We start from the raw sequence: 27840 nt of genomic DNA on the forward strand, positions 1-27840 counted from the left end.
TTCAGCTGAAATCAAACTGAAGAAGAGGCAGAAGCCGCTAGTGGCAGCGAGGAAAAATGCTCCAGACAAATAATTAAGCAGCAAATATTTTTGGCAATGAGAACAGTGAAGTAATAATGTTGGATTCATAGGCCTTTTACATATTTTCCAAATAATTCCATTATTATCAGATGTAATCCCTCTGACTATTCAATTTACTTGTTGACTTGCCTAAACCTTTTTTATACCATGTGATGCAATTTGTTTGCACCACAGGCTACTGACCATGCATGTATTTTGTTGTCTTTTAACCATCTATAGCCCTGTCTCATAGACTCCCACATGTCCATGCCCAATGTTTCTAGCTCTGCCATGATGCTCCCTTTCCCAAAGGCTGTGATCTTTCCAGTGCCATTGTCTTTGACCTCTCTCTCCCTCTCTCCTTCTCCGCTCTTAATTTGCCCAAACATTTTCATTCCCTATTGTTTCTGGCCCCTGGATTTCTTCCAGGAAGTATTCACAATGTTCTGTGGCATGCTTCTGTATCATAACAGTAGTACAGCTTTCACACGGATACAGATGAATTTCAAAAGGTATTGGTGTTGCTAGTCTTAATATTTTATGGTATTTCCTCCCCAGAATGTATTTATAAGTAGTTTTACAGACATTTTTAGAATTCAGGATTTCAGAGCATGGTGTCAAAGATACCTAAAATTAGAATAGCAGCTCTCCTTGCTCCTGCTGGGATTCAACCCTGGTTACTTGTGAGCTCGGTGCACGCTAAACCTCCATGCCTAAACACTGGCATGAGTTTTACACTCTCTGGGGTTTGGAGGGGGCTGACGTCACGTCAAGGTTCAGCACACGGGCCGTTGCCCGGCTTCAGAGGATCACTATGAAGAAGATCACTGAACATGCAGCACAAGCATGTGTTCTTGCTTCTTAAAAAATAGGTGTTATTCAAATTTTCTGTAATGGGGAACTTTCACATTGAAGTCAAATGTTTTACTTTCTTTGTATGCATCGCCTTTAATGTAAACTATTCCTTTCCTTGTAGCTGAGCATTTGCTGCACTGAAAGATATAACACAAAGCAGCTTCCCTTTTCTGAACCCCAGGGTCTGTCAAAGCCATCTCTTTATGTGCGTCCTTAAGGGTCAAGTGCTGTACACAGAGTGCCTGGTTTCTTTTCTACTGTCCTCGCACCTTCCACTTCTTCACCTGCAGAGCACAGGCAGACAAACTCAATCTGTCAGAATCACCCACGTTTCTGGCAAACTGGAGTCTTCAATGGCTTTATGTAATAATGGCTTTCCATCCCACCCCCATCAAACTCCAGAAAGCAATCAGTATGCAGGTCACCTCTCCTGGCATGCCTCCAGGTGAGCACTCCTCTTTTCAAAAATGTACAGTGAGTGCCCTCACTGTTTCATTAACTTGTGGCGTATTTACTTTAAAACAGACAGATGGACTGATACTAGTAATCTTTCACAGTTAAAAAAACACATTTGCAAACCAAATGCTTGGACTCTGCATCTATGGTTATTTGACATGCAAAAATAATTTATAACACACTATCGTGAAATAAATTAAAAACGGCCTGTGCATCATGCATTTTAGGAACAGGTAAAGGTTTAGTCCATTCTGAAAGGAAAAGAAAAGAGACACAAGGTTTCGACTCTGAAGCCTTCTTCGGTGTGCATTTTATTTACAATACTATGAATTCTGAGGGTGTCAGAATCAGATTATATTAGCCACAGTTATGTACACTAATTTATTTAAAGGTGATGTATACAATGGAGCAAAACAATAAAATGACTTTTTAAGCACTTCAGCAGTGAAGACAGTCTTTATCCCTTTTAACAAATCTACAAATACAGATTTAAGCAACTGAACTGGATACCCAAATACAGTTTTTTCAAATTCTAAACTTCTTTGTTGTGCTTCTTACATAATATTTACCATTTGTTTATCTCTGTTGTGCATTTTACATAATATTTTACTATCAACCTCTAATTTTATCATCTTCCTGCTTACACTGAAACTGCTGATATAAACATCGAGATGGAAAATGCATTGTACTGCCACTTCTCAAACAGCTAACTGCTCTCCGTTAACAACACTGAGAACACAAGAATGGTTACAAAGTGGAGGAGGCCATTCTGCCCAACTAGCCCATTTGGCAATTAATGGCTAATTGATTCCAGGATCTCATCCCGCCATTTCTTGAAATAAAAAACAGGGAATCAGCTTCAACAACATGGCAAGCTAGTTCCATAACCCTTTGCATAAAGTAGTGGGGCTCCTGTTCTGTTTTAAATGCCGGTTCCAGCTTGTGTCCTCGAGTTCATGTAAAAATACAAGAATGGAATGTAACAGAAATGAAAAGAATACTTTAACAAAGTCCTCATGTCTACCACACCCCACCTAAGAGAGAACGTCAAGGATACTGGGTTCAGACACTTCTATATGAGTTTGATATGAAACACAAAATATATTCTTAATAGCGTGAACATGAAAAGCAAAGCAAGAGAAACTACATTATACTTACATTACAAATACAAAAGCCCAAGTCAATACAAAGCTACAATATTGGCACACAGGCATAAATCTCAGCAGACTGTAGTTAATGGACTCGTACAAGGAGCACGTTCCTGTGGTCAGAACTCACCTATGCTGCTGAGAGAGCTGCTACTCTCCGAGTCTGATGGCATTGTAGACAACACACTGTAGGTGGACCCTGCAAGCGGAAGATAAAAGAGCAGAAAAATATTCAGAAATACTGTATTGAGCTGTATTTAAAACATAATCGCAATACATTTGTACAAAGCAACTGTCTATAGTTCCCATATAATATGAAGAAATAAAACCGGTCGTCCTCCATTACATGCAGTAATAAACGACAAGCTGGAGTCAGCACTGTCACACATTTATATTAATTTGCTAACTTTTACATGAATCAGTTTAAAGTATTGTAGCAATTGTTTTAATTATATACATTTGACATGCACCATATTTATGCAAATTCTGCCACATTGGACTCATTATGCATATAAAGACAGGGAATGTTTGAGCAATGAATCCCATTTTTATTTAAGTTCTCTTGAATCGCATGAAGCCGCCTCAAACATTTGCCTTTCAGAATTATTCTATTCAGCCCATTGCACAATAGGAAAAAAAACATTTCCATTTCTTTTACTTGAAAGGTTTCTCCCAAAACACAAATTATACCCTTTGGGGCTGACTGGGAAAAGATTAATTAACATGGAGACATTAAAGATGAGAAGAGGATTAATGGGCCCACACAGAAGTAGCGAGAGGTTTTTAAAAAGGAAGATGCTTCTGTCTTCTCTGACACATGATGGAGTTATTTTTCTTTTTTTTTTTTACTTATTACTTTTCTTGGTAAAACTGCTCCAGAATTATGGTTAAAAAAAACAAACTAAAGAGCATGAAAACAGAAGGCAAATAAAATGATTCAGTTTGAGCAATCACATTAATACAATGCATTAGATCTTGCTGTTAAAAAATCTTTTAATGCGTTTTTTTTCCACAGATAAATTGAAACAGATGTTTTAATATTTTTCTCTGTAATATAAAATGTCATCAACAATGCAATCCAACGCACAACCTAAAATTCACCAAGGACAATCAGCAAAAAAAATTTCAATGTTAAAATTTATTCTGTTCAGTTGTCTATTATAATGAAACAAATATATTCTAATGCTGACTGCCAAAAGATAACACTTCATCTGACGGTCTACAGTTATGAAAAAAGCAGTAAAGTATTTAGTACTGCAGCCAGATTTAAGGAACATCAAGGATGATGTGCTGGGATTAACATACCCAGCTTCAGACAGGTATTTCAGTTGACCTTAAATTAAAGACTTGTGAATTGATATCACAGACACATCCAAAAGGAAAGGCTTGATACGCACGCTGATATTCTGTGCTGTAAGTCTCAGGGCGCCAACAGGGAATCACAATTCCTCAGGTGAAATTAGCAAACTACAGTGAATAGTTCTAAGAACAGGTATTTAAAAATTGGCAACAGCTGCACAGGAGTTACAATAATACCATAGTGGAGGAATTCTATTTTTCTTTTGGATAAATGTCGTCAGGCCCTTTTTTGAAGTACAGAACTATTTCTATAATCAAGATGACACCTCATCATCTGAAGTTCGATTCTGAAAACAGGGCAGAGTATCTTTAATAGCTTACTGATCACAGTAAACCTGCTGTAGGAAACTTGATTTCTGGAGAGCAAAGCCTTCTGAAACCCAGACTATAGTATAAACTACACTGACTCAACTTACAACAATAGTTTGCACTTTTTGAAACCTGTTGCCCACGGGGGGTGTCTGGGTTACCCCAACATTTATTACTATACCCATTATGAACCATAAAAAGGTTAATTGTCTTTGTCAGAGACATTTTTTGTAGCTGACACATCTGTCTGGCCTCTCCCCCGTCACAGGGTTGGGGCTGGACATATCTGTGTGCTCTGTCCAGCAGAGGAGTTTCCTGCAGGCCGAGAACCTCCGCTAAAAAGCAAGCAATACAGCCAGTGAGACGTGGATCCCCTTGATTCTTTGCAATGTTTTCACACTTCATCCTCCTCTCTAAATGGATGCATTTTGCAATGACTTTAGTCACCTCTTCACAAAGTTCATGTACCTCTACCGATGTACCGGTGATGGGTACCGATGATGACTATTAGCGGCCTTTTCTAGAGACATTCATTCTGCCTTTAGGTTGCTGATTTGAAGGCAGAAATGGATGATAGCAGTTCTTCCAGAAGTGAAGTGATCTCCTCTGGAAAAGTGGTGGTAAGTAAGTACAAATGTGAGTGAAGTGCAGTTTCTAATGACTTTGTCACCACTGGGCTGCACCGCCTGGGTTATCTGCTGAGGGCCAGCCTCGGTCTGATGTTTGCGAGGGCGATGGTGCACAACCTCTACTTGTGCTTCTTTTTTGGAGTGTGAGGCAGGCATGATGAGAAGTCGCACAAAGGCGAAATGCTGGAAAACACATACCAGATAACTGCCAGAAGTTACGTGGAACTGAGGGGTGAAAAAAATAAAATGTAACTTTTATTTGAAATGAAGAAAATAAAAATGTCCTCTATTATTGCATATTTGTCACACTGGATGTTTTCAGATCTTTAGACAAAATCTAATATTAGATAAAGGGAGCCTGCGTGAACAAATAACACTTTTGTATTATGATTATTTAATTTATTTAATAAACAAAGTTATCCAACACCCACATCCCCAGTGTGAAAAATTGCCCCCTTACACTTAATAACTGGCTGTGCCACCTTTAACTGCAATGCCTGCAACCAAGCGCTCCCTATAATTCAATATGAGCCTTTCACATCGCTGTGGAGGAATTTTAGCCCATTCCTCCGTGCAGAACAGCTTTAATTCAGAAACGTGCTTGTTTCAGGTCCTGCCACAGCGTCTCCGCTGCTGTTTAGGTCTGGATTTTGACTTGGCCACTCCAAAACGTCTTTTCAGGCATTCTGATGTGGATTTGCTTTGTGTTTTGGATCATAGTCTTGCTGCATGACCCAACTATGCTTCAGCTTCAGCTCCCGGACAGATGACTGGACATTCTCAAGAATTTTCCGATCCAGAGCAGAATTCATGGTTCCTTCAATTACGGCAAGTCATCCAGGTCCTGAGGCAGCAAAGCATCCCCACACCATCACACTACCACCACCATGTTTCACTGCTGGAATGCGGTGGTTTTGCTTTACGCCATAATGGGACCCATGTTGTCCAAAAAGTTCCACTTTTGACTCATCTGTCCATAGAACATTATCCCAAAAGGCTTGGGGGTCATCCAGGTGCTTCTTGGCAAATGCGAGTTGAGCATTTATGTTCTTCTTGGTTAGCAGTGGTTTCTGCCTTACCACTCTCCCACGAAGCCCATTTTTGCCCAATCTCTTTCTGATTATGGAGTCATGAATACTGACCATAGCTGAGGCAAGAGAAGCCTGCAGTTCATTGGATGTTTTTTTAGGATCCTTTGTGACTTCCTGGATGATTTTATGCTGTACCCTTGGAGAAATTTTGGCAGGCTGGCCACTCCTGGGAAGATTCACTACTGTTCCAAGTGTTCTCCATTTGGAGATTATGGCTCTCACTGTGGTTCAGTGGAGTCCCACAGCCTTAGAAATGGCTTTGCAACCCTTTCCAGACTGATAAATAAACAACTTTTTTTCTGATCTCTTCAGGAATTTTCTTTGATCGTGGCACAATGTGCTGGTTGAATCTTTGTGCTGACAACTTGACTCTGATGGTAAGGGTCATAATAATTGAGGTTTATATTGAGCAGGGCTGGCTGTAATCAAGCCTGGCTGTGTTCAATCAGCTGACTTGAAATTATCCCTTTAATTGGGTTGATTTAACTTTACTTTTTCACACAATGCCAGTTGGTGTTGGATTACTTTGTTCATTAAATAAATGCAATAAGTTTTAAAAAATGTGTTATTTGTTTACTAATATTAGATTTTGGATGAAGACCTGAAAACATGCAGTGTCAAAAATCTGCAATAGAGAAAATCATGTTTTCATGGGACTATATATACACTTCTTCACATCATGCTCAAGAGCTCAAAAATATCAGAAAAGATATATCTAAGCATTCCTTAATACTTTTTTTTTTAAAAGTATTGAAACTGGAAAACCTCTATTAAAAAGAGAGACAGCCACCAAGTAATCGCTGCATTTGAATTTCACACTACAGTATTTACTGCAGTGACAACGTAATAAGCAATGAAAACAGAAACAGACTACTCACAGATAATCTTCAAGTTTATTTAGGCCATTTAAGCCAGATGCTTAAATGTGGCACACCGGAAAATTATGAAACTGTTGTTAAATTATCACTAGCACACTCTACTTACATTGACAAAAAACAATTGTTAGATGTCAAACAGATTCAAAAACAATGTAGGTTTGGATGAACATACAGTATCTTAGCATGCAAGATGAAGGACTTTCATTCCATACTTTTGGAACACCTATGCAAAATAAAAACAAGAACGGTGAATACTAAATCAGAAATCAACAACACAGAAAGGCAATCGAGGCTAATTCTCGTTTTCCATGTAGGCCAATTCGATTCATTTTTTACATTTTTTAAAAGACACTCAAAGTTAACGTTTCAATATACAGGATTGAATATAACAATTCACAGCAAGTGCAGAAATCTTAAACTGAGCTTCGGGTACAGATACGCATGAGGAGAAAGTTTACACATACCAGTTTATAAAATAAAAACGCTGCACAGAAACGCACTACTCTGGAGGAGACTGGAGAGGCTGCAGTAAGGCCTGTACCACATGGGTCATGGCAATCAAAGGTCACAGCAAGGCCATGAGCTCTGCTTTTACTAAGAATAGATTAAGACTGTAAAAAGAGCCCTTGCAGTGTGACTGTTGTTATGCACTAAATAAGGTTTACCTACTGTATGATGACAAGTGATTTGCTGCAGATGAAATTACAGTATCTGTTTCAAAGTCAGCATGAATGCTGATTACTTTTAAGATTTACTGGATGGTAGGGTTATGATTCAATAGTTTGAGTAAACCAGACAGAAACGGATCCAAATATGTTGGTTGATATGCTACCAGTATTACATGTGAAGTATAATATCAAAATGCACTACTGCTGTGCTTGAACTCCTTTGAAGTGTACTAAAAATCTGTAGTGTTGTTAAGGGTTAATCTACAACAGAACACCAAGTACATCACATCTAATTTAAAATTCCACAGCCCGTTTTACTATGAGCTTAAGAAACTTGGGAAACCTTTAGGTTCTAATTTTATCTCTCCTTCCCAAGTTAAAGGCGACGGAAGAATTCAAAGCTCTTTCAAATGTCATTCACATTCTAAAAATCACACACATCCCAAAACCCTGCTGTTTTTCTGTATTAATTAGTGTCCGCTTTGCTGTGGGCAGCACAGCTGATTCAACTTTTTGTCAGCAACCTCTGTCCCTGATGTAGGACCTAGCGCTCGGGCTAAATGGAGAGCCTGACAAATGATTCTGTTTACACACATCTCTGTACACTAAATCAAACCAACTCTGGCAGTGCTCCCACTTGCTGCGGGGGACTGGGCTGTTTGATTAAAACTGGAACTGGCCCAGCTTACAAAGTCCCCTTTCCATCAGACCACTGAAAGAAAGACCAGTGCGCCTCAGGAACAGAGGCATCCCATGCATCAGGCATTCTTTGTTCTGTCTGCCTGCAGTTTCCCATGAGTCTGTTTGACCAGACACTGTCACAATGAGCAAGGTTCAGCCACTCACTGCTTCTTGTAAGTCACATGACCAAGCAGTGTATACAGTTCTCCAGAAGTCTGATCATTGTCTAAATAGCACACAGAGTCCAGCTCTTCATTTATCACCAGCATCGACTATAACAAGTCTGTTTTGGTGCTGTTGCTTTTTCTACAGTCACCCTAGAAAAATGATGAAATAGGAGCGACAAGGCTAACAGCTACTGTAGTTGGCTTTTACACCGAGAGAAAACTGGAATACCCCAGCTGGATGTCTTTTTAAAAACTACTGATTATCTTCTTTCTAAATGACAAGCGTGCATGATAAGATATGATTTTTGGATAAATGATACTTCTTTTGCAAACTTGCCAATATCATTCAGACAACATAAAACATTCAGCACAGAGAACAAAATGACACAGGCACAAATTAAATACCTGACAAGAGAACCCACGGAAGGGAAATGTCAGGTTTTAAAACACACGTGCAACAGATCACTACACAATCCAATACCTTCCAAGACTTCAGTCAGTTCTGTGATTTTCACTCTCGCAGTAGTTACCCACTAACACAGGAAGCTGTTGCATGAGTAAGCTTATCCTTTTGATGTCAAATAAATCCTCTTACCACATCCTGTAGACTCACCATACCAGCAACCACATCAAACACATCACTATCACTTCAAGAAAACTTGAAAGTATTTCTGATCTCACAAGTGCACTATTTAAATAAAATATTTTTTTACTCGTGCCCCCTTTTAAGGATGAGGCTGGGAAGGAGCTGGAGAATAAAAACAGAAGGCACTCTCCTGAGCCCCATGGCAGTCCGGCTCTAACCATCAACTACAAATACAACTAGAAAGGAAATAATTGGTGAAACCTGAAGAATTAAGTTTGATAATACTTCTGTCATCACGCTACTGCTGTTACTGGATTTTAAGGTCTTCGTACTGTTAAATGTAAGTTGTACGAGGCCTTACAAATGTATTCAAACCCCGACTTGTGTAATGAGCTCAAAATTACACTTCCCTGCAGTGCAGTTACACCTGTACATTTTAAGGGGCCTTAGCAAAGTAATAAAACAAAACCACAAGACAGTCGTGTCAGATGCAAACCTTATTCCAAGTGCTGAATTTGTAAGCAAGCACATTTTTATTCCAATCCATTACACAGCAAAAGCAAAAGAGCACTACACTGCCTAATAACTCAGTTTTCTGTACTTACAGCTAAAGTGGCCTATAAGGGTCATGGGAGCCAATGAATTGGACTTCTGTTCAACCATCCTGAACTATTAGCTCTCCAACTTTAGACAACACATGCCTCTAGAACCCTGTGCTTCAGCTGCCCAATAAAAAAATTCCAAAGGCAGAAAATGAGTGTTAAAAATGAGTGGTTTCTGCCGCAGAAAGTACCAAAAATATCCAGGCTGATTGTATATGTAGTTGAAATTAGTCATTAGTTTGCCTTGTGCCTTGTGCCCCCCCCCCCCCGATTGTGCCTAAAGCACAATACAACAAGATATTACTTTTCTGTTTCCAACATGAACATTAAAAGTCAAACAGGAAAGAGTGCAATCTTCATTAGATAATCACTCTCAGAATTTTGCATGTGAATTTATACATTCTTGCTTCTGGCAATTTGGGATGCAGGATACGGTTGCCAAACAGTGCTAACTAGAAACAGACCACTGAACTCATGTGGAACTAAAATTTGCCTATTTATAGTCATGATTCAGGACACTGCAAAATGTACTTTGCTTGGCTTTGTTAGCCTCGAAGTTCAATAATCAATAATCGCTTCAGCAATGTTTACTTTGTTAAATGCAAACAGACAAAAGGGATGTGGCTTTCACAGCCACAAAACTGCAAGAGATGTGGTGCAGACTAGCACCGATACAGTACCAAGCACTGCAGTGATCACACAGCCCACAGGGCCTCTCTCATCGGCCAGCTCAACCATTTGATCTGTTTGGCCGCCTTTAATTAGCTCATGGAGCTTAATTAATTCTTAAGCCGACAGCAACCGAACAGACTTCCATTAGAATGGATTGCAAAAAATGAATTTCTATGTGGGTTTGGACTGGAAGTAAAAAAAAGATCTGGGATAGAAAGCAGATTTTTAAATCTGTAAATCAAGACATATTTGCTTCAATGCCTTTAAGTTTGGGGAAAATTCACAATTACCTATAACAAAAAAACATCATTCCTCTACATTTATGGACACGTGTCTGCCAACAAAACAAAACCATACTGGCCAAGAGACTGTTTTAAATATTGTCACAGCCTGGTCTTCACAGTTTCAAATGCTATTCAATTGGCAAGAAAAAGAACTGTAGTGCAAGGTCTCGAATCCATACAATTTATAAAAAACATATGACTTGCAGCATTTCTTTCTTACAGAATTTCACTTAACTGTGAATGACTTCCCAGGGTTACAAAACCCCAGCTCCTCAACAGCATTGGAGCAGGTCACTGCGTACATGGTGCCCTACAGTACACCAGTAAAGACCCAGTCACATTGCAACTACACCTACAGCAAGAAGAATTACCCCCACACATGTAAACTGGCAAACAAAAGACTCCCAGGACAGGGAGCACACAAGGGGCAGAACATGTAGCCCTGTCAACAGTCAGCAAACAGGACTTTCCTACTGGGTGTGGTTTGTTCAAGTGTCAACACATTTTAAAAGATCACTGGTGACAAAGCACCCTTGTGTAATGCAGAACTGCAGGGGTTCAAATGTTTAACAAAAGACAGCAGCACAGAATTAATAATGATGCAAAGAAGTGGTTGACTTTTATGGATTCTTCATGCAATATTAGAAATCTCCCTTTAACTGAAGCAGCATGTTCTTTTCTTCTCTTTCTCCGAGACTATACATCCCTTCTGTAACACCGACTACACTAGATGGTTCTTTCAATAAATGTACCTGAGTGATATCTAGCTCAAATCATATGCTGAAATTGTTAGCACACCCTAATTAAGTTATTCACTTGCAGGACACTAAGTAAAACATATTATAGTATTTTCAGATGTCTACCTTCTTCTAAAGCAGCAATAATTAACTTCTACACATTCCTGATCACAGATTAGTTTCATGATTTGAGGAGATGAAATATTTTTGTAACATATCTTAAACAAGCTTATTCTTTTTGTACTTCGTGTCTGATAATCTGATTTCGCAAACTTTTCACACTAAACAAAAGTATAAAACAAAAGACTAAAAACAGGCACTGCTGCCCTTACCACATTGTTAACCAGATGCATCTTTGTTATTCAGTCTTTGAGTTCCAAGCAAAAACAACTGAACCTAACTAAAAGATATATGATAACTTTCACTTAGGTGTTACTGAAAAAGCCACATTAGCTCAAACCTGTTAGAATGCAGGTCATTAGAAGAGAAAACAGAGCTGTTTTCTGTATGTTAAGGTTGGAAAAACCATGATAACCCGATCACTTAGAAACCATGTCCTCTTTGAATTCAATCTTGCCAGAGAAGGAGGCATGTTCAGATGAACAAAAACTGCTCACAATTCTGTCAGACTCTAAGTGACTTATTTGGACTTCAGACCAGATGAAGTATGTTCTGATCTGTGGCACCCTGCATGAAATACCTATGGACTAAATCACAATCTTTAACCTGCCTTTCATGTACGACAAGAATCATTGCCTGGAGGGGAGGCAGCCACTGGGCTCTGGACCTCCAAAGATTTATTCTCTCTCCCCCGTGCCCAAAGGTCTGCTACACCTGTAAAGAAAACATCTGCTGCCCATATTTCTGCAGCAATCTGTTGTGTGCAGTGCTGTAACAAAGACCGATCAAACAGAAATGCAAGCACCTCACTGAGGAAAACGATACCGCCTCTCTAACAGCAACAAGTCGAGAAAAAGCAGTAAAATTCAGCTTTCAAATGCAAGGTGAAACAGAACACATCCTGACTACTCTGGTTTGGCCTTAACTTGAAGTCCTTACAAAATAAAAAAAGTAACATACGGTAGATCCAGCTCCTTTTTCATTTAAAAAATAAAAGTCAATGTTTCAAGTTGACATTTGAATAAGAGATGTGAACTTTAGAAACTTTCTGCATAATGACATATCAACTCTTTGTTAAAAAGCAGGAAACGGTTAGAATAACCATGTCATAGATGTTTCAGGCATTCTACTATAAAACAAGCTTCGTTAAATACACAGGACTGGTTAAATATGAATTTCATCCCCAGCAGCAAGCTTCACAACTCCCAACAGGTACTAATTAATGATCTACAGCAGAGAGTCTGGCGAGACAATTTATTAATACGTCTCTGACAAGAGTCCCGATGTATGATTAATTAATGTCTACTAGGGAGATGTTCTGGCTGTTTTTTTCCCCTCCATATATCCGTATGGTACCAATGTCTAAATTCAACCCCCAGGATACCTCCAAGTGCAAGAAACATAAGTCTAATAATGTCGTTCAGGTGGATAGCTGCATCAGCATGCGTAGGCCGCAAAGGAACAAGTAAAAGGTTTATTCCATGCTGAAAAGAGAAGAGAGAAAGCACAATGTTTCGGCTGTGGAAGACGGCCCAGGAATTAGCCAGTGTAGCAAGGGTAAATCTGAACTGTGTCAGTTCTGTGTCAGAACTGTGTCGGCGTGATACGCAGGCACTGAAGCAGCCCCTGAAATTTTGGTAGTTAATGTTCTTGTTAAAAGAAAACTAAATTGTGAAAGAGGACATGAAGAATACTGTAAAAACCCCATCACTTCTTATAGAATGAAAGCTTTATTTCTTCTCTACTCCTGGTACTTACAGATCTTATGAACAATTTGCAAACTCCATTCATGCTTAATACAAACGCCTTTTTCTTACCCGAAACAAGTGTTTTATTTAATATGAAATTGTACCGCGCAAACAAATTGCAATTGATACATTTATGCCTAATAATGAAAGAGATGTATTTTTAGACTTCAAGTGGGAAAACATGCCTGCTTTGTTCCCAAAATTAAACTCAGAAAATGCATCGATACAGCACAGACATTAGAAAAGTAATGTTCTTTTTAGAATTCAGAAAAGAAATTCTTTAGAATTCAGATAAAACAGATGTACATTTTTAAAATGAAATCTGTCAGTTGTAGGTTTTTGCATGAAATATTGAATTAACCATTTTTGCCACTAAGGGAATTGGTCTTGTATATCCAAAGCTCATAAACAACATACATGACAATAAAACCATAACAATAGTACAATACAGTACAAAAGTAGCAGTCAGCTACTTGCTTCCAGTACAATAAGATTAAAAACAAGCAATCAGCTTGTAAAGAGTCTAAAAACAACAATAATGATAATAATAATAATAATAATAATAATAATAATAATAAGACCCCTACCCGCACACATTTTTTCCTTATTCAGCAATTGAATGTTTTTAGGTTTAAAGGAAGGAAATGCTCTCAAAGATTTTATACAGGGGATCTGGTACATCCTCCCAAGGGGTAGGAGAGTATACTCTATTAAGAGTGAATAAGAGAGGCCATGTAAGATTTGATGCGCAAAATGAATGTTGCTCTGTTAGACATGTTATTGAGCTCAAGGACGTGCCGGTAATCTTGCCAACAGTCTCATAAAACTCATAAAAAGCGTAAACTTGATGCATTAAAACGCCTCAACTTCCTTAAAAATACAACCTTTGTTACATCTTATTAGCGACAGAAGTCAATTTAAAATCGATACTAGTGCCAAGGTATGTATATTAGTTTTTCCCAATATCGGTTCCATTAACAGTTACATGGACCATAGGAATAGAACATTTCTTTCTAAAATCAATTATTTTACACAAACCTTCACAAAGTTATTTACAAGTCTTACCCATATGGATTGTTCCAGGCTACGTTCCTGAAATGAAACTCTTTATGATATATAGTGCTACTCCTCCCCCTCTTCTATTTTTCCTGTCTCTCCAGGACAGTGTGTATCCTCTAGTGCTACATTCATCTCATTCCAACTGCCTCCAAATTAGCAGGCAATTATGATGTTTCCATCACATGCACTTTGCTTCTCATAATTCCAGATGTAAGGTAAAAGCACTTGCTCCTTTGTTTTTACCTTCCACCCTCTTTTTGACTTTTTCTCAGGCATCTACAATTTGGATTTTCTTTCAGCTTTTCCACATATTCTTTCTAGTTGGAACAACTCTGAAATTCTCTCTGGATCCTTGCACCAAGATAACTTATACCCTTCTGTTTTCCAGTTAATTAACTGCAATGTCCAAGAATGCTGAAGTCTTCTTACACACAAGAGGTCCTCATCCATGTGTTCCGTGTCAATGGCCAGTGATGGTAGGATTCCTGAGGAAACCACGAATTTGGTCCCGTTTTTCAGTTTGTTGTCAAGGTGTTGTATGTAGTTAATGATGGAAAATGTGCTTACGTAGTTAACACAACTAGAGCCATCGCTTGCCTTATTTAGGAGCACATTGACTACATGCATGATATTGGCCAGCATATCATAGAGAGAGACAGCATGCCGACTCGGGCTCCCCCGATGATCTTGGTTGCTATGCTCTGCAGAATAAAGTCTCCAACAACCACCACTTCTGTGGGCATTTTTAGCAGTACCGAGACCAGGGACGGAAATCAGCAATGAGAGTATCCTGGGAGGTGCTGCTACCACAACCTGGATGTAAAAGGTTCACAACCTTTTCATCAATGGTTTTGCAGGAGGTGAGCTGAGAGCTGAGAAGGAAAGTGCACAGAAAAGACGGACTATTTGCTCATGAGGAAACAATGTACCGGAGATACCTATTCATGTTATGCCCAATAACAGCTAACATCACCCAGCTAAGGACAGATTCATTCTGTAATGCTTATGTAGATTGATGCCTTATTAATATGTGTCTGGGGGAATAGAGGAGTAAAAAACTTATATTTTTAGATCCTCTGCAAACGTACACTTAACAGCCACAGAACATAGAAAAATTCCAGTTGTTGGTTAATCTCTGCTTGCTCATCTACAAGGATTTATCACGAGAGATTTCTCTGAAACAGAATGTGTCTGATACTTTAGCAAATCCGGAGCATGTAGTTGTGTAAGAACAGACACCAGAAACAGATTTAATAGCTCTCTACTCTGATATTCTCCACTGACAGAAATGCTTCGCTGCACAGGATTATAAAGAATTCAGATAAAATGAATTGCATGTAATGAATTTTATAGATGCAACATTCAGCTGTGTAAGGCAAATATTATATTCTGAAGAAAAATGTTTTCCAACTGCAAAAATATACAGTAACAAAAGGATCAAGCAAAGCTATAAAAAGACTCATGTTGAGCCTTTTCATATGACAAGGACCACACAGATGTACATAAATGTTATTAGAAATAATAGAACAATACCACATTAGAATACATTATCGGTATACATCATGTATGGAGTCCAACCATAAAAATCGAGGGTACAACAACTCATCAGTACCTGGCGGGCATGCCACAGACATTCTGTTAATCCTTAAGGCTGATATTCCCAAGAGCCTTTTCATTTGGAGAAACCTCAACACTGGACAACTGATAACAGCAAAGGCAAGGGCAACAGCAGAGCTATGTTTAGGAGTAAGGGTCAGACTTGGGAAGAAGTCAAGATGGGGAAAAAGCAACAAAGTAGCATGGAAACATCAGCCTTGCATGCCTGAAAACACACTCTCAAGTCTCCATACTATATGTAGGTGGCTCAAGGTTTTAGCCTTTAATTACTGTATTATAGTGACATGAATCAGAAGCAATAATTCTTGCCTGACTGACAGCCCTCAGTATGGCCAAGCTCCTCTTCATACACAACATTCTCCCCCAGCATGTTTCTCGCAAGGCAGGTCGAGTTGCAGGGCTGCAGACGTGTGCTCCAGCCAACATGCGAGAGTGCTTCTGTTTCTAACCCAACAGTGTCCACTGCTGCCAAATACCGATCTCTGCTGCTCTGAAGAGGCCACGTTCATTAAATCATTCCAGTTGCAAAACCCATGAGCCCAATTTTTACTCACAACCACCCAGCAACAGCAAGAACCTAAGACAAAATAACTCTTTCTACAGTTTATCTCAAAAACCACGGCAGCTGGCAATACAGCGAGACTGTATTCAGCTTATTCATCACAGCTGTGGGAAAATAAACAATGGAGTAAATGGCAGACATTTATCTATGCAAGTGCAGGTCCATTTTTCTTAGATTTAAACTAGTTCTGGGTTGACTAAAAGGTGCTGGAAAAAACAAGGGAGAAATGATGAAGAAATTCAAATCAAGATGCATTGCTAATCTTTTCTAACAATGTATGGCCCTATTCAAATTTCACTATTTTGCTTTTCTCAAAATCAGAAGAGAACTGTAATTCAAGTGTAGCAGATTGCAAAGCACACAGAAACTCTTTACTTGTGCAAAACGTTGTCGCTTTTTTGCTTCAATAGAAACATTCATCAATAAGCACCTGACATCTCTTCAAAGTCAGCCGGAACATTTTTGAAGAATTCAAAAATTTGTAGCCTAAGAAACCGATACACATTCAGCAGTGAGCAAGGCAGACCAAGGGAAATGAAAAACAATTCAGAGAGCTTCATCTTACACACTGTCAATCTGTACATAACTCATTATTCTCACCAGTGGGTTTATCTGGTTCACATCCACTGGGACACTAGTTGACAGCCTCCACAGTCCATAAACAGAGCGAGCTGCTGACAGCGCAGTTTGGACAGCCAAGCCTAAAACAAAGGCCTTCTGTTTCTGCCCAGGCCTTCTTTTTCGCTGTGCCGTAAAGGAACCAGTTGGCCCAGTAGTAAAGTGCAGATCAGCTCATTGTGACCTTAAGAGCAAATAACAAACTAGTGTAGAGTTACCCTAGTTGAATGGCTTGATGGCAACTGAAAAGAGTTACAGCTCAGGTGAGGTACCAGTAGCCGGATCCTCATTAACATGAGAGAAGTGCACAGCCTTTAGAAGGCACTAGACTTGCTTCTTAAAGCAGTCAGCTCAGATTTGTCTGAAGCCTTTGATGTTCAAAATGTGCGGGAACCACAGTTATACAAGTGATTACCTAATATGGAATGCAGTGAAGCCTAAAAGCTCATCCAAATCAGAGAGATTAAAAATCATGAATGATTTTGCATCACATTAGCATCACCATCCAGAAAGTGTTTCATAGATACAGCAGAAGTATTTTCTTCGGAGAATTAAGACATAAGTAGCTGAAATAAAACTTCAGGATTTATGAACAGTAAAAAAAAAAAACTTATTAGCCAGTAGAAAAATCAACAAATGAAGTGCGTACTACATTTTAACACATTGCCAGAAACACTGCAAGGTTATCATCACTTATAGCTACTGTATTGGCAAAATATAATGTATCAAAATGAAATTTAAGGAAGGATATCCTTTGTAACCAAACCCCTTGTTCAGGTTTACTTACACTTCATAGTATCTTCCAACGAACTGTTTGTCTTTAAAGTTAAAGGACAGATATTTTCATCTTGAAATAGCCAAGTTTTTGATCTCTAAAACAATTACGAATTTTCTGTTTCCCTTGAACTTTCAGTGCAATCAAACAGCAGGCAGAATCAACCGTTTTCCCCTCCTTCACTGCTGTGCTGCTAGAGGTTAAAGCACAATATCTGGATCCTTGTTCCAGATTATTTCCAGCATCCAGCATGACTGGCCAGATGCTCAGTGCTGTATCTTTAACAGACGAGCAAAACAATTGCATCTAGTATGATACTTATGGAAACCCATGCCCATTTCATAGCTCCAAGCAGCAGAAATCAATATTGATTTTCCACCTTACATAGTTCAGAGACAAAAGCAGTAAAGATGACAGAGCCAAGAAATCACAGATATGTAGACTGTGGGCCTATAGCTGGGCTGATCTTGACTGGAGAACATCCTTCAGGGAAGGCTACTAGACAAGTACCTCTTCTCATCTGTGAAATATGAATACACAACGAATGTGCCTTAGGAAAACTTGGAAATATGAATGACACCAAAACTAATGCCCAAGTCAAGTGATACAATGTGTGCCAAGTAAAGCAAAACACTGATTTTAATCATTAAAGTAAGGATGGATTTTTTACTAAAGCTAACAGTTCTTAAATGGTGGCTTAACTGCTTATAGCGCTGCCGGTGGTGAGTGTGCTACATTAAATTAGAAAAACAAAATATAATCCATTGGTACCCTTAATTAGAAACTTTTTTGTCTTTATGTTCGTTCGCTCGGTCTAGTCAATTTTATCGGTTTCATTGACAAACACAAAAAGAATCCAGGAAAGTTTTCCTGATGACTAGGAAACACCTTTCCAGCCCACCCTGGTCCTGCTCGCCTGCTGGGTGTGCACATGGCGCAGGAAAGAAGAGAGGCATGGGAGCGCTGCTGCAGACCCTGCTGTCTGCCCGATGCCCACTCTCTATCCGGGATGCTCGTGCCACACGCTGCCCAAGGCATGGAGCAGACATTCGCTCTCCATTCGCCCACAGAGCAATTCTGCCAGCCGAGCTGTTTCACCCAGGAAAGAGAAAAAGTGAGGAATACTTTCCCCACACTCCAAAAAATAAAGAGAAACACTTAACAGAGCGGAAATCTGAACAATAAAAACTGAATATTTGAACATTTCTGCATCTTAACTACCAGTGAACTACTTAGTCCGGCACTTTGTGCAAGACCTGTTTCTACGCTGCATTTAAAACCAAAGCAGAGTGCTTTAGCATGGTAGCTCTACCTATGAGGAAGGCAAAGAAACCACCATACATTCTGAAAGTGTATCTACTATAAGGTACTATAGAAGATAGAAATTGCAGTAAACTACAAAATAAAGGGACTGACTTTTGCCACCTCTAGCCGAGAACGTGAAAGCATCATACTGTATATGGTTTCAAGATCTACTGTTTTTAACATGCACTGCGTGAAGACACTGTAGTCAATTCAGGAGGTTTCCTACTATTACTACAGTATTTTCATCTGAAAATATCAGCTCTCTGAAGAATCAGCTAAGTGTGACATATTCACAAACAATGTGCGACACCAGTGACGGAATGGTGTAATTTTAAACCTCTGCCCAATCCCGAGTCATGTTTCCAGAGCTGCAGCTGCGTCAGCCGTCTTCAGGCCGCAGTTACTTTCACAGGAAAGCAATCACAGGTGAAACAGCACTTCGGAACACAAATCACGCAGTTATTGAATTTATTGGAAAACATTTTCCTGCAAAAACATATTCTAGAGGGCTTCCGATTAAGCCCGGTACAGCACCATACTACTGACAGCGTTTCAAAACAGTCTTATTTTCTCTGCCACACCTCAAAACTGTGCACTCAGACAAATAGAACCAGTATTTTTATCTCAGGGTACAGAAAGCAAAGACAAAAGAAAAAAAAACGTTCAGACAATTCCTAAAGAAAACTTGTATCGCCACTTAATTCAAGAAAGCAAATTTAAAGGCAAAATCAGTGTTTTTAAATATTAGTTTATGATTTGCCTAAGTAAATATTTAGTAGTATAAGGTCTTCATATTAATGCTGTCTGAAATGTGCAGTGAATTATTCACCAATAGTATGCAACCTCCCTCACAAATAAAAACTAGTGCAGGCTGTTCTTAATCATAGTAGAAAATCTATAATTCAGCTAATGAAATTTCAATTAAGCCTCATAAGCTTAAGAATTTGGAATTACCTGACATGAAGCAGAATTAAATAAACTGCTTCCGGATTTCACCTTTTTTCCCCCCTCTCAGTTGTGGTCTGTCTTGAAAAGTATCAGTACTCAGCACTCAGAAGCCATCACTTCTGCTCCAGCCAGTACTGTCTTTAAACGAGTGCTGAGACACAATTACACTCCTGAGCAGTGAGAAACATTAAACATTTTCAAGCATGTTTGATAATTGTGCTTTAAAAAGTAACCATGATGCCAGACAAGCACTGTTCATGAACCATGATGTTCAGACTACAGACATTTAAAAAAATATCAGCAGCAAAGACCCAGAAGAAAAAATGAAGGCACTCTTCCCAAACAAAATACAGGAAAATTAAAATAGAGTACCTGGGTATATTCATAAATCGCCCTCCTTCCTGTTCATCTTTGAATACAATTTGCATTTTCTCCTGAGGAAACGGCTGTGTTCTGATGTAAGCTTCATGGAAATGTGAAAGTGCCTGCAAACCTATTCAACATAATAGCGGAATAAATGCTTCTCATGGCAGATAAGTCACCCAAGACTTCCAAATGAGCTTTATTAATTACACGACACCTAAGCCCATAGACTCTGGGATGTCTCCAATTAGGATTTGACAACAGCACTCAGTATCAGGGTGAAGCTTAAGCAGGTCAGTGATGAGTGCTTCTGCAGTGCCTGCTGCTGCAGTTAATTCCTCCATGTTCACAAAAAGGTAGGAATCTGTCATTCACACCTGCTATTGATGTAACAAATTAATTTTCAGATTTGATCTAGGAGTGCTAATTTTACCCAAGTTTATTTCCAAAGAAAAGATACTCTGGATTTGCCCAGCACAATCACTGATTTATCTTGAATGGAGAAAAACATCAGTCCGTCAATGTGTTTAACTATTTCTGAACAGACTCTCACTTGCTAACTTCTGCCTCCGGCCTAAAATGTTTGTCTTCCTCAGTTCTCTTTTGTCATTGTTTTATAAGTAGAAAACACTTCTGTACCTTTTGGAACCAAACTGTAAAATGTGCTAATGATCAAATAAAAACAATAAAAGATTTGCCAAGAAAAAGAACAGGAAACAAACTGAGAGCCTTTGAAAATCACCTGAAAAGGGACAATACAGGGGGAAGTCTTAATGACATTTAAGGTAAACCAAGATTTCTCAACATGCCCTGCCTCCTGGCAAGCTCATCGGATTATTTGCATACAGTACGACGCAGAAACTGTGAACACCTGGACTTTGGAAGGAGAGGCAGTGTTCATGCTAGGTAAGGAAAAAAGCACAGAAAAAAATAATTGCTTTCATTACCAGGGTGAATGATGCAAATGACATTTACCTCTAATGCTTATTAGCCAGTAGAGTGCATCACATCCTTTTACAGAACATACAGAAAGATCTGCTATACTGAAGATGTCCTAGAAATTTTTGCAAGCTCACCATCATATACAAGTTAGTAGTATTTGAACATTAATAAATGTAAAAAACTGTCAGAATGGATGTTCTGAAAATTGGTAGGATAACAAAAAGATTCATCAAGAGAAATCAGAACAGATGCACCACAATAGCAAACCCTTAGGATTTAATCTCATCAAGGATCTCCGACTACATTAAAGCAGAAGGAGGAAACCTTAACTCAACAACCTGCTGAAAGAAGCATTTTGTATTTTTCTTAATATATTACATTTCACCTATTATGTATTTAACCAGTTAATTATACCTAGTCAGCCTAGGTAATTTGGGCTAAAACTGCTTAAGCAAATAGCCTATTTTTACAACAATTTTGACCCCTTGTGTATATAGCTATTCTTCTTGGAACAATATGTACCATGTGGTTTCCACTATGCTTGTATTCTCATATCTATTCTGCACTATATTCAACAGGCCAGATACTTTTACCACTATGTTTAAAGGCTCTCAGTATAACTACAGACCTGTATATTTTTGACTCTGTGTCAATATAAGACTACACAGCACGTTTTGCAGTTACTAAGGGGATAATCACAATGTTTACCGAGAGGCAAAAATGAGAAAGCTAGGAAGTAACAAGAATACCTCCTAATCATGACAGGATTCTCTCCCAGGAGAGAGGAGAAATATATGCCCTGTGGGGCCAGAGAGAATATTGCCAGAATTGAAAAAAAAAAACATAGGTGGCACACATTGGGGAACAAACAAGTACTTCCAAACTGTAGTTTAATTTCTCTTATCCTGCCTAACAAAACTGTATTATAGTTTAGGTCTTGCAGCTCCTCAACTGTCTTGAAAAATGAGAATGGTTTTGCGTTACTTCCAATTAAATGGTCAAAATGTCCTCTCCAGCATTCTGAGTTACATCATACATGAATTTTAATTTATATATATTGTAGCTTGCAAAACTCAATATGCCTTTACAAGATATTACATTTATTAGCAAAGTCATGAGCAAAGCGTGTCTGGAGAGGGTGGGGGCTGAAAGGACTGCGTCGCCGAGGAGGACATTGCTGTCATTTTGGCTCATGAATTGCTCTTCTCATCCGGCTTAATAACAGGACAGTGCTCGTCACCCATCACATGCTTAACCCTCGCGGCTCTTCAGTGCACTCACACTCTCCTGTGAAGTGTGGGGCTCCATTTAATCTTGGATTTTATTGAACTTGCAACAAAAAGAATTAAACCAATGAAAAATCATTGAAATGACACTAACAGACCTGTCATAAAAATGGGACAGAGACACTTTATGGCTAAAAGTTTATTGACTTTTCTCCTGAATTAATGGAGGACCATGACCGAACACTATAGCACTTAGACCACCACTCATTGACTGTTTCCCTTTTAATTTAGCATACCACTTTCAGTCTGTTTACAAAGAGAAAATCATTGATCCTTCAGTGCAGAAGTGAAAGCCCAGCTTTGCTGGTTACCCTTTTCTGAAGAAATACAGTGGCCGTGCTCTGAGGCAAAGGGGGGTTTAGGGTTTTTTTAAATGCCATTTTCAGATGCTCAGAGCCAGCTACCACTCCAATGCCAAGGTCTCACATTCCTGCAGGTCTAAAAACCTCAAAAGCAAAAATGTTTTGGCATCGAATTTACCTCCATTTGTCTATTTGCAGCTTCTTGCTCAAATCTCATGCATGTATAAACACAGGCAGACAATACTAAATATGTTGTCTACATTAATGGAGGGTGAAGTTCTCCTCCCTTAGCAAATCCATAAGACATCCCCCCCTCTAAGGACTGGGTCCATGACAGAAACCCCTGACAAACACCTCTGCCATCAAACACTGAGTCTGACACCATAATCGGACAGGAGATTCCTCATTTTTTATATAATTAGTATCCTAAGAAATGTGGAACATTCCCATATGGAAAAAAAGGTACAGACCCAATATCACCTTTGATTAATGTCGCTCTGGGCTCATTGAATTATCCCAGTCTACAGTGTAATGGGATTCAAGGGGCTTAAACTGCTGATAATTCAGTTACTGTGTCACTCATTTTATTACCAATTACATTAACCAACTTTTCTGTTAATTTCCACCCCACTTAATCATAGCTAAATGACTAGATTGACACATGCTGACTGCATACCTAACGTGACAACTATTTGCCTGCACAAAATTAAAGCAAAACGTTTTAACCCACCATGAAGCTTATATAACATCTCAAAGTAATGTTGGGGAAAAAAAGCATTTCCATTTAAAGAGCAAGAGCAGAATTAAGTTTTTATATCAATTCTCAGGTTAACTTCACTCATTGCATAGAACATTTCCCTTACAAGATCTTAGCAGCCTGGAGAACAGGTTTTCATGGGAGCACGATAAAAGAGCTGCAGATGAATTTGAATTCTGGATTGCACTAGAAGAGAATATGAGTATCTCAGGAAACACCTCTGTTCAGCAGAGCTCTTTACAACATACTATGCACTAGACCGTGCTCTCCCGATGACAGTTCTGCTCAGTCCCAGTTCAGCTACGTTAAAAGAGAACGGTATCACTCATGCCTAAAACTTCAAGCATTGACTTCGGAGCAAAATGGATGTCTAATCTCTAGTATGTCAATTCCAGAAAAACGTCAATATTATTCAGAATTCCACCAGCATCATCAAAAGGCTTTAAACACAATCCACTCATGATGTTATTTGCTTGCTCAACAAATAACAGTACCATTCTGCCTGATCACATCTGATAAAGAATCTTGTGGCAAACAAACTCATTTACACCAGGAGGATAAGAAGTGATTGACAGTATTGCACAAACTATGGCACAAAACTATCCCATTTTAATGTTTCAAAACAAAAATCTGTCACATTTTAAACATTAAGTATCGTACTACAAAATGTTAGCCTTTATGTCAAAAACACACAGCTCTTAAATAAACAAGGCTACAACGACAATGCCTAACATACAGAAAATGAACATATCTATTTAAAATGTAAACCCTGCAATCTAAAACCAATGATGGAGAGTGCCACAGACCTGCAGTACTTTCACAGCGTAAACTGAATTACACTCAGAAGGCACGAAAAACATTGTTAACACTGCACCCTGGAAAGCCGCCACTCATCTGGTCTGTGCAAAGTCTCACAAGTGTACCTTAATTTTTGGGTATCAGATTTTAAAATACAAGAGACAGGCTCTTGTTTGGCAAACACACACCACAAAAAAAATCAACATTATATTGTTGAGGACAGACTTCAATCAAAGTACCAAAACCTTGAGGTACCGTGGTGGTCTCTGGTTGCCGTAGTGACCAGTATGCTGTGGTCACTCTGTGGTTGCAGTACACAGCCATATCAGCAACTTGGCTAAAGAACATCCTGGTAAATGTTAATCTGTAATTAGAGACATTCACAGCACAATACCGTATGTGCAAATAGGTGCAAACCATCAGTATTACAGAAAGGAAATGGATGTCAAAAGATTGATTGTATTCAAATTTTGCTTCTTATGTACCAAATTTTAGATTATGTTACACTAAAAAGTTTAGATTCTGTAACATTACAAAGCTGTTAATATTACTGCTTTCAAAAACCTTAAGGAAATTTCTACAAATTATCTGGTATTTTTTTCTAATGACAGGTATTTAGAACACCAGAGAACCTGAAGTAAAACAGTGAAGTATTGCCTAAGGTATGAAAATCTGCTTTTACTTTAATCTTACATGCACAAGCTTATGATTTATACTGAAAAAAACATTTTAAATTTGCACTGCTATGAGAAATAGTCTTTATTCAGTTTGCACTGACTTAATGTTTGAAAGGTTTACATTTCCCTGACACTCACAGCTCTTAAATAAGAATAGGATATGTGTGCTGTACTATGAAAAAAGAGCATCTTAGTGGAACTAAACTTGAAGCATGAAAAAAACTATCATGTTTACACTTGGAAACCCAAAGGAACTGGCTGGTGAACTGCAGTTTCGTAACTCATAGACCACCCTCAAACAAAACATTGCAATTAAGTCCACTGCATAGATTTGAATTATTGCTATAAGTACAAAACAAATTTACTGCCAGGGTAAAAACTGGCAAGGCTCAGTACAGTATATCTTAACATCATTTATTCTAAAGATCAAATCTGTTTCATAAATTTACTCCATAATTACATAACTAAACAAAAAGGTTAAGACGCTTTCGTATTCATTTATACCGAATTCCATAACCTCCACAAAATCACTGTATACTAAGGTCTGATTAAATGTAAAAGACTCTACATCACACCATGCCATAAAAACAGTTGATGACATGGAAAAGGATGACAAATTTTACAGCGAACGTTACTTTTCCTCACTTTCACTTGTACCGACTGCACATTCATGAGGAATATGAACGTCTTCTGAACAAGGTGACCGAAGAAATCGTAGGGATCTAGTCAGGGCTACAGGGCTTTGGATGTGAATATTTATATGAACAATCCAATAGGAGGACTGAGGAAAGCTTGTGAAATAGTGTCACTCCAAACCAGCTGACGTTGTTTTCGTTCTGGAAATTTATTAGCTCCCAGGAAAACGTACATGGATTCTTACTTCATGTTAGTAACAGTATTACAAACCGTGGGGAATCAAGGACAGAGGAAATACGACTCTATCTTTTCTGTATTATCCTGAAGCTGAACCTTGAAAATGCTGTTTATTATCGTTGTTCACAAATAGAAAATGTCAGTCACAATTTTATCGAAATGAATCGGACAATGTTAAGAGATTTTTTTTTATGCAGCTGTTCCATAAACTGCAGAGAACTTTTGTTAAAGCAAACCCAGTCATATGGTCTAAGCACCGAGAAAACGCAGGTTTGTTTCCAGAGAAAGCGGTGTCCTTGGTCACGTGTGCACGATTCTCCTTCCATAATATACGATTAATTTGAAGGCAGCACTTCTCTTTAATTGAATATGTTTACTATTTCTCCACCGCTTTCTAATTTTTATATTGTGTAATATCATACAGCACGTCACCGCAGCGGAAAGATCCCAAAAACCTCTGCAAAAAAAGTATTTTTAACAACCACGTCTTACATCAAACTTCTATAGCATGCTTGGCACAGAGCTGGTGAGCATTATACGTTTGCCATTACGACTCATTCAGAAAATGATGGGAGAAAACACATCCCAACAATCTCTAGTGTGGGCAACGAAATCATCCAGCAAAACAATGATAAAAACGAGAAGATAATTCAAACCACACCGCCCACCGTGTTTAAAATGTTCACGTATGGCAATTTAATGTTTTGGCCAAAAAAATAATTGCAACGAAACATTTTTAGCTGACCCCTTAAAGCTAACGACTGCGTGACTAGCAGTTTTGTGCGCATTTGTAGCTTTGAGATACGGATCTTTCGCACGGTGAGGAGGGCAGCCCACTTCTCTCTCTTCTGATAGAAAAAGACAACCCTTACCCGAAGAATGGTCCAGAGGTCCTCCGCCGTTTATGAAGAGTGCGGAACACAGGTGAGGGTGTGTCTTTTCCAGAGCTACACACAGGTCTGGGAAATGGTCCCTTTCCTTATTCATCAGCATCTTCAGCAGAAGGTCCACCTTCTCCGAGCTCGAAGAACAGTTATTGTCCAGTTCGTACTTCTCCAGCTGGCTGAGGGTACCAGCCTTGCCCAGCAACTCCACGAGACTGTCTGCATCTGTAATGGACTCCAATAAGTTCTGGTGGCATTGATCTAACAACTCTTTGTGCTTAGGTTCCATTTCTGTTTGCTTCGTCCGGTAAGGTTTACCTCGGCTAAATTCCTCAAAACCGCCAAAACGATACCGCAGGAACTTCTTCTTGGTGGTCAGTTTTAGGAAATCGGCACCGCAGCCATGCTAATGAATGGCTGAGTTGAGCAGCTTTTCATCACAAATTGAAAGAGACACAAGTAGCCATATTTGTTGCCTAAGGCTGTTGACTGCACTAAGAAACAGCAGTACATGTTTTTACCCTGCTCCTAAAACTCCTACATTTTTCCCGTTTTCCTAACGTCGTTCATCATAAACAGCTGCAACCGCCTTCGCCCTTTTCGGTCGGTCTTTTTGCCTTAATTCGCCGACGGAACCGATACAAAGTAACGCAACTCTCTAAGAGCTCCCCAGCAAAACTGCAAGCTCCGCCATGTCTCGGCAGCCCAGCAGCTGCTGCCCGCTGTCAATCACGTCTCCCTACACTAGCCATGTAAGGTAAAGTAAGGCGGAGCTTCCGACTGACACACCTGGCCATCACGGGGCGTGGAACTCCAGCACTGAGACCACAATCCCAAATTTAAATCCCGGGGGAGCTGTAGGGAGACGCAGAAAACTGGAGACATTTTCTCTTGGCTAAATTACAGTGCTGTCATACTTGAATACCTAGAGGAAGTTGTATAAATAGGAAAATGAAGTGGGGGAAAACTGTGACTGATATTATGTTACTGGGTTTTGATTTTAAATGAATTAGGATGCTTGATA

The 27840-nt window shown here is 39.0% G+C and overlaps 1 protein-coding gene across 5 annotated transcripts in view; it reads right to left on the reverse strand.

Annotated features, from left to right (window-relative positions):
- dlg5a (discs large MAGUK scaffold protein 5a) overlaps window positions 1–27523 on the reverse strand; it is a 59376-nt gene extending 31853 nt beyond the window's left edge. For 3 of the 5 annotated variants that reach the window (XM_088916826.1, XM_088916822.1, XM_088916824.1), the window contains exons 1-2: window positions 26805–27523; window positions 2650–2718 (exon numbers count right to left, since the gene is read on the reverse strand). In XM_088916826.1, coding sequence (XP_088772952.1) covers window positions 2650–2718; window positions 26805–27105 — 370 coding nt within the window. In that variant the 5' untranslated portion in view covers window positions 27106–27523. The remainder of the gene's footprint in view (window positions 1–2649; window positions 2719–26804) is intronic. The other 2 variants (XM_088916823.1, XM_088916821.1) reach the window with 1 other exon arrangement.
- Window positions 27524–27840: the final 317 nt, after the last annotated feature.

This window comes from Atractosteus spatula, chromosome 5 (assembly GCF_055471065.1).
Source record: "Atractosteus spatula isolate fAtrSpa1 chromosome 5, fAtrSpa1.hap1, whole genome shotgun sequence".
Taxonomy (NCBI): Eukaryota; Metazoa; Chordata; class Actinopteri; order Semionotiformes; family Lepisosteidae; genus Atractosteus; species Atractosteus spatula.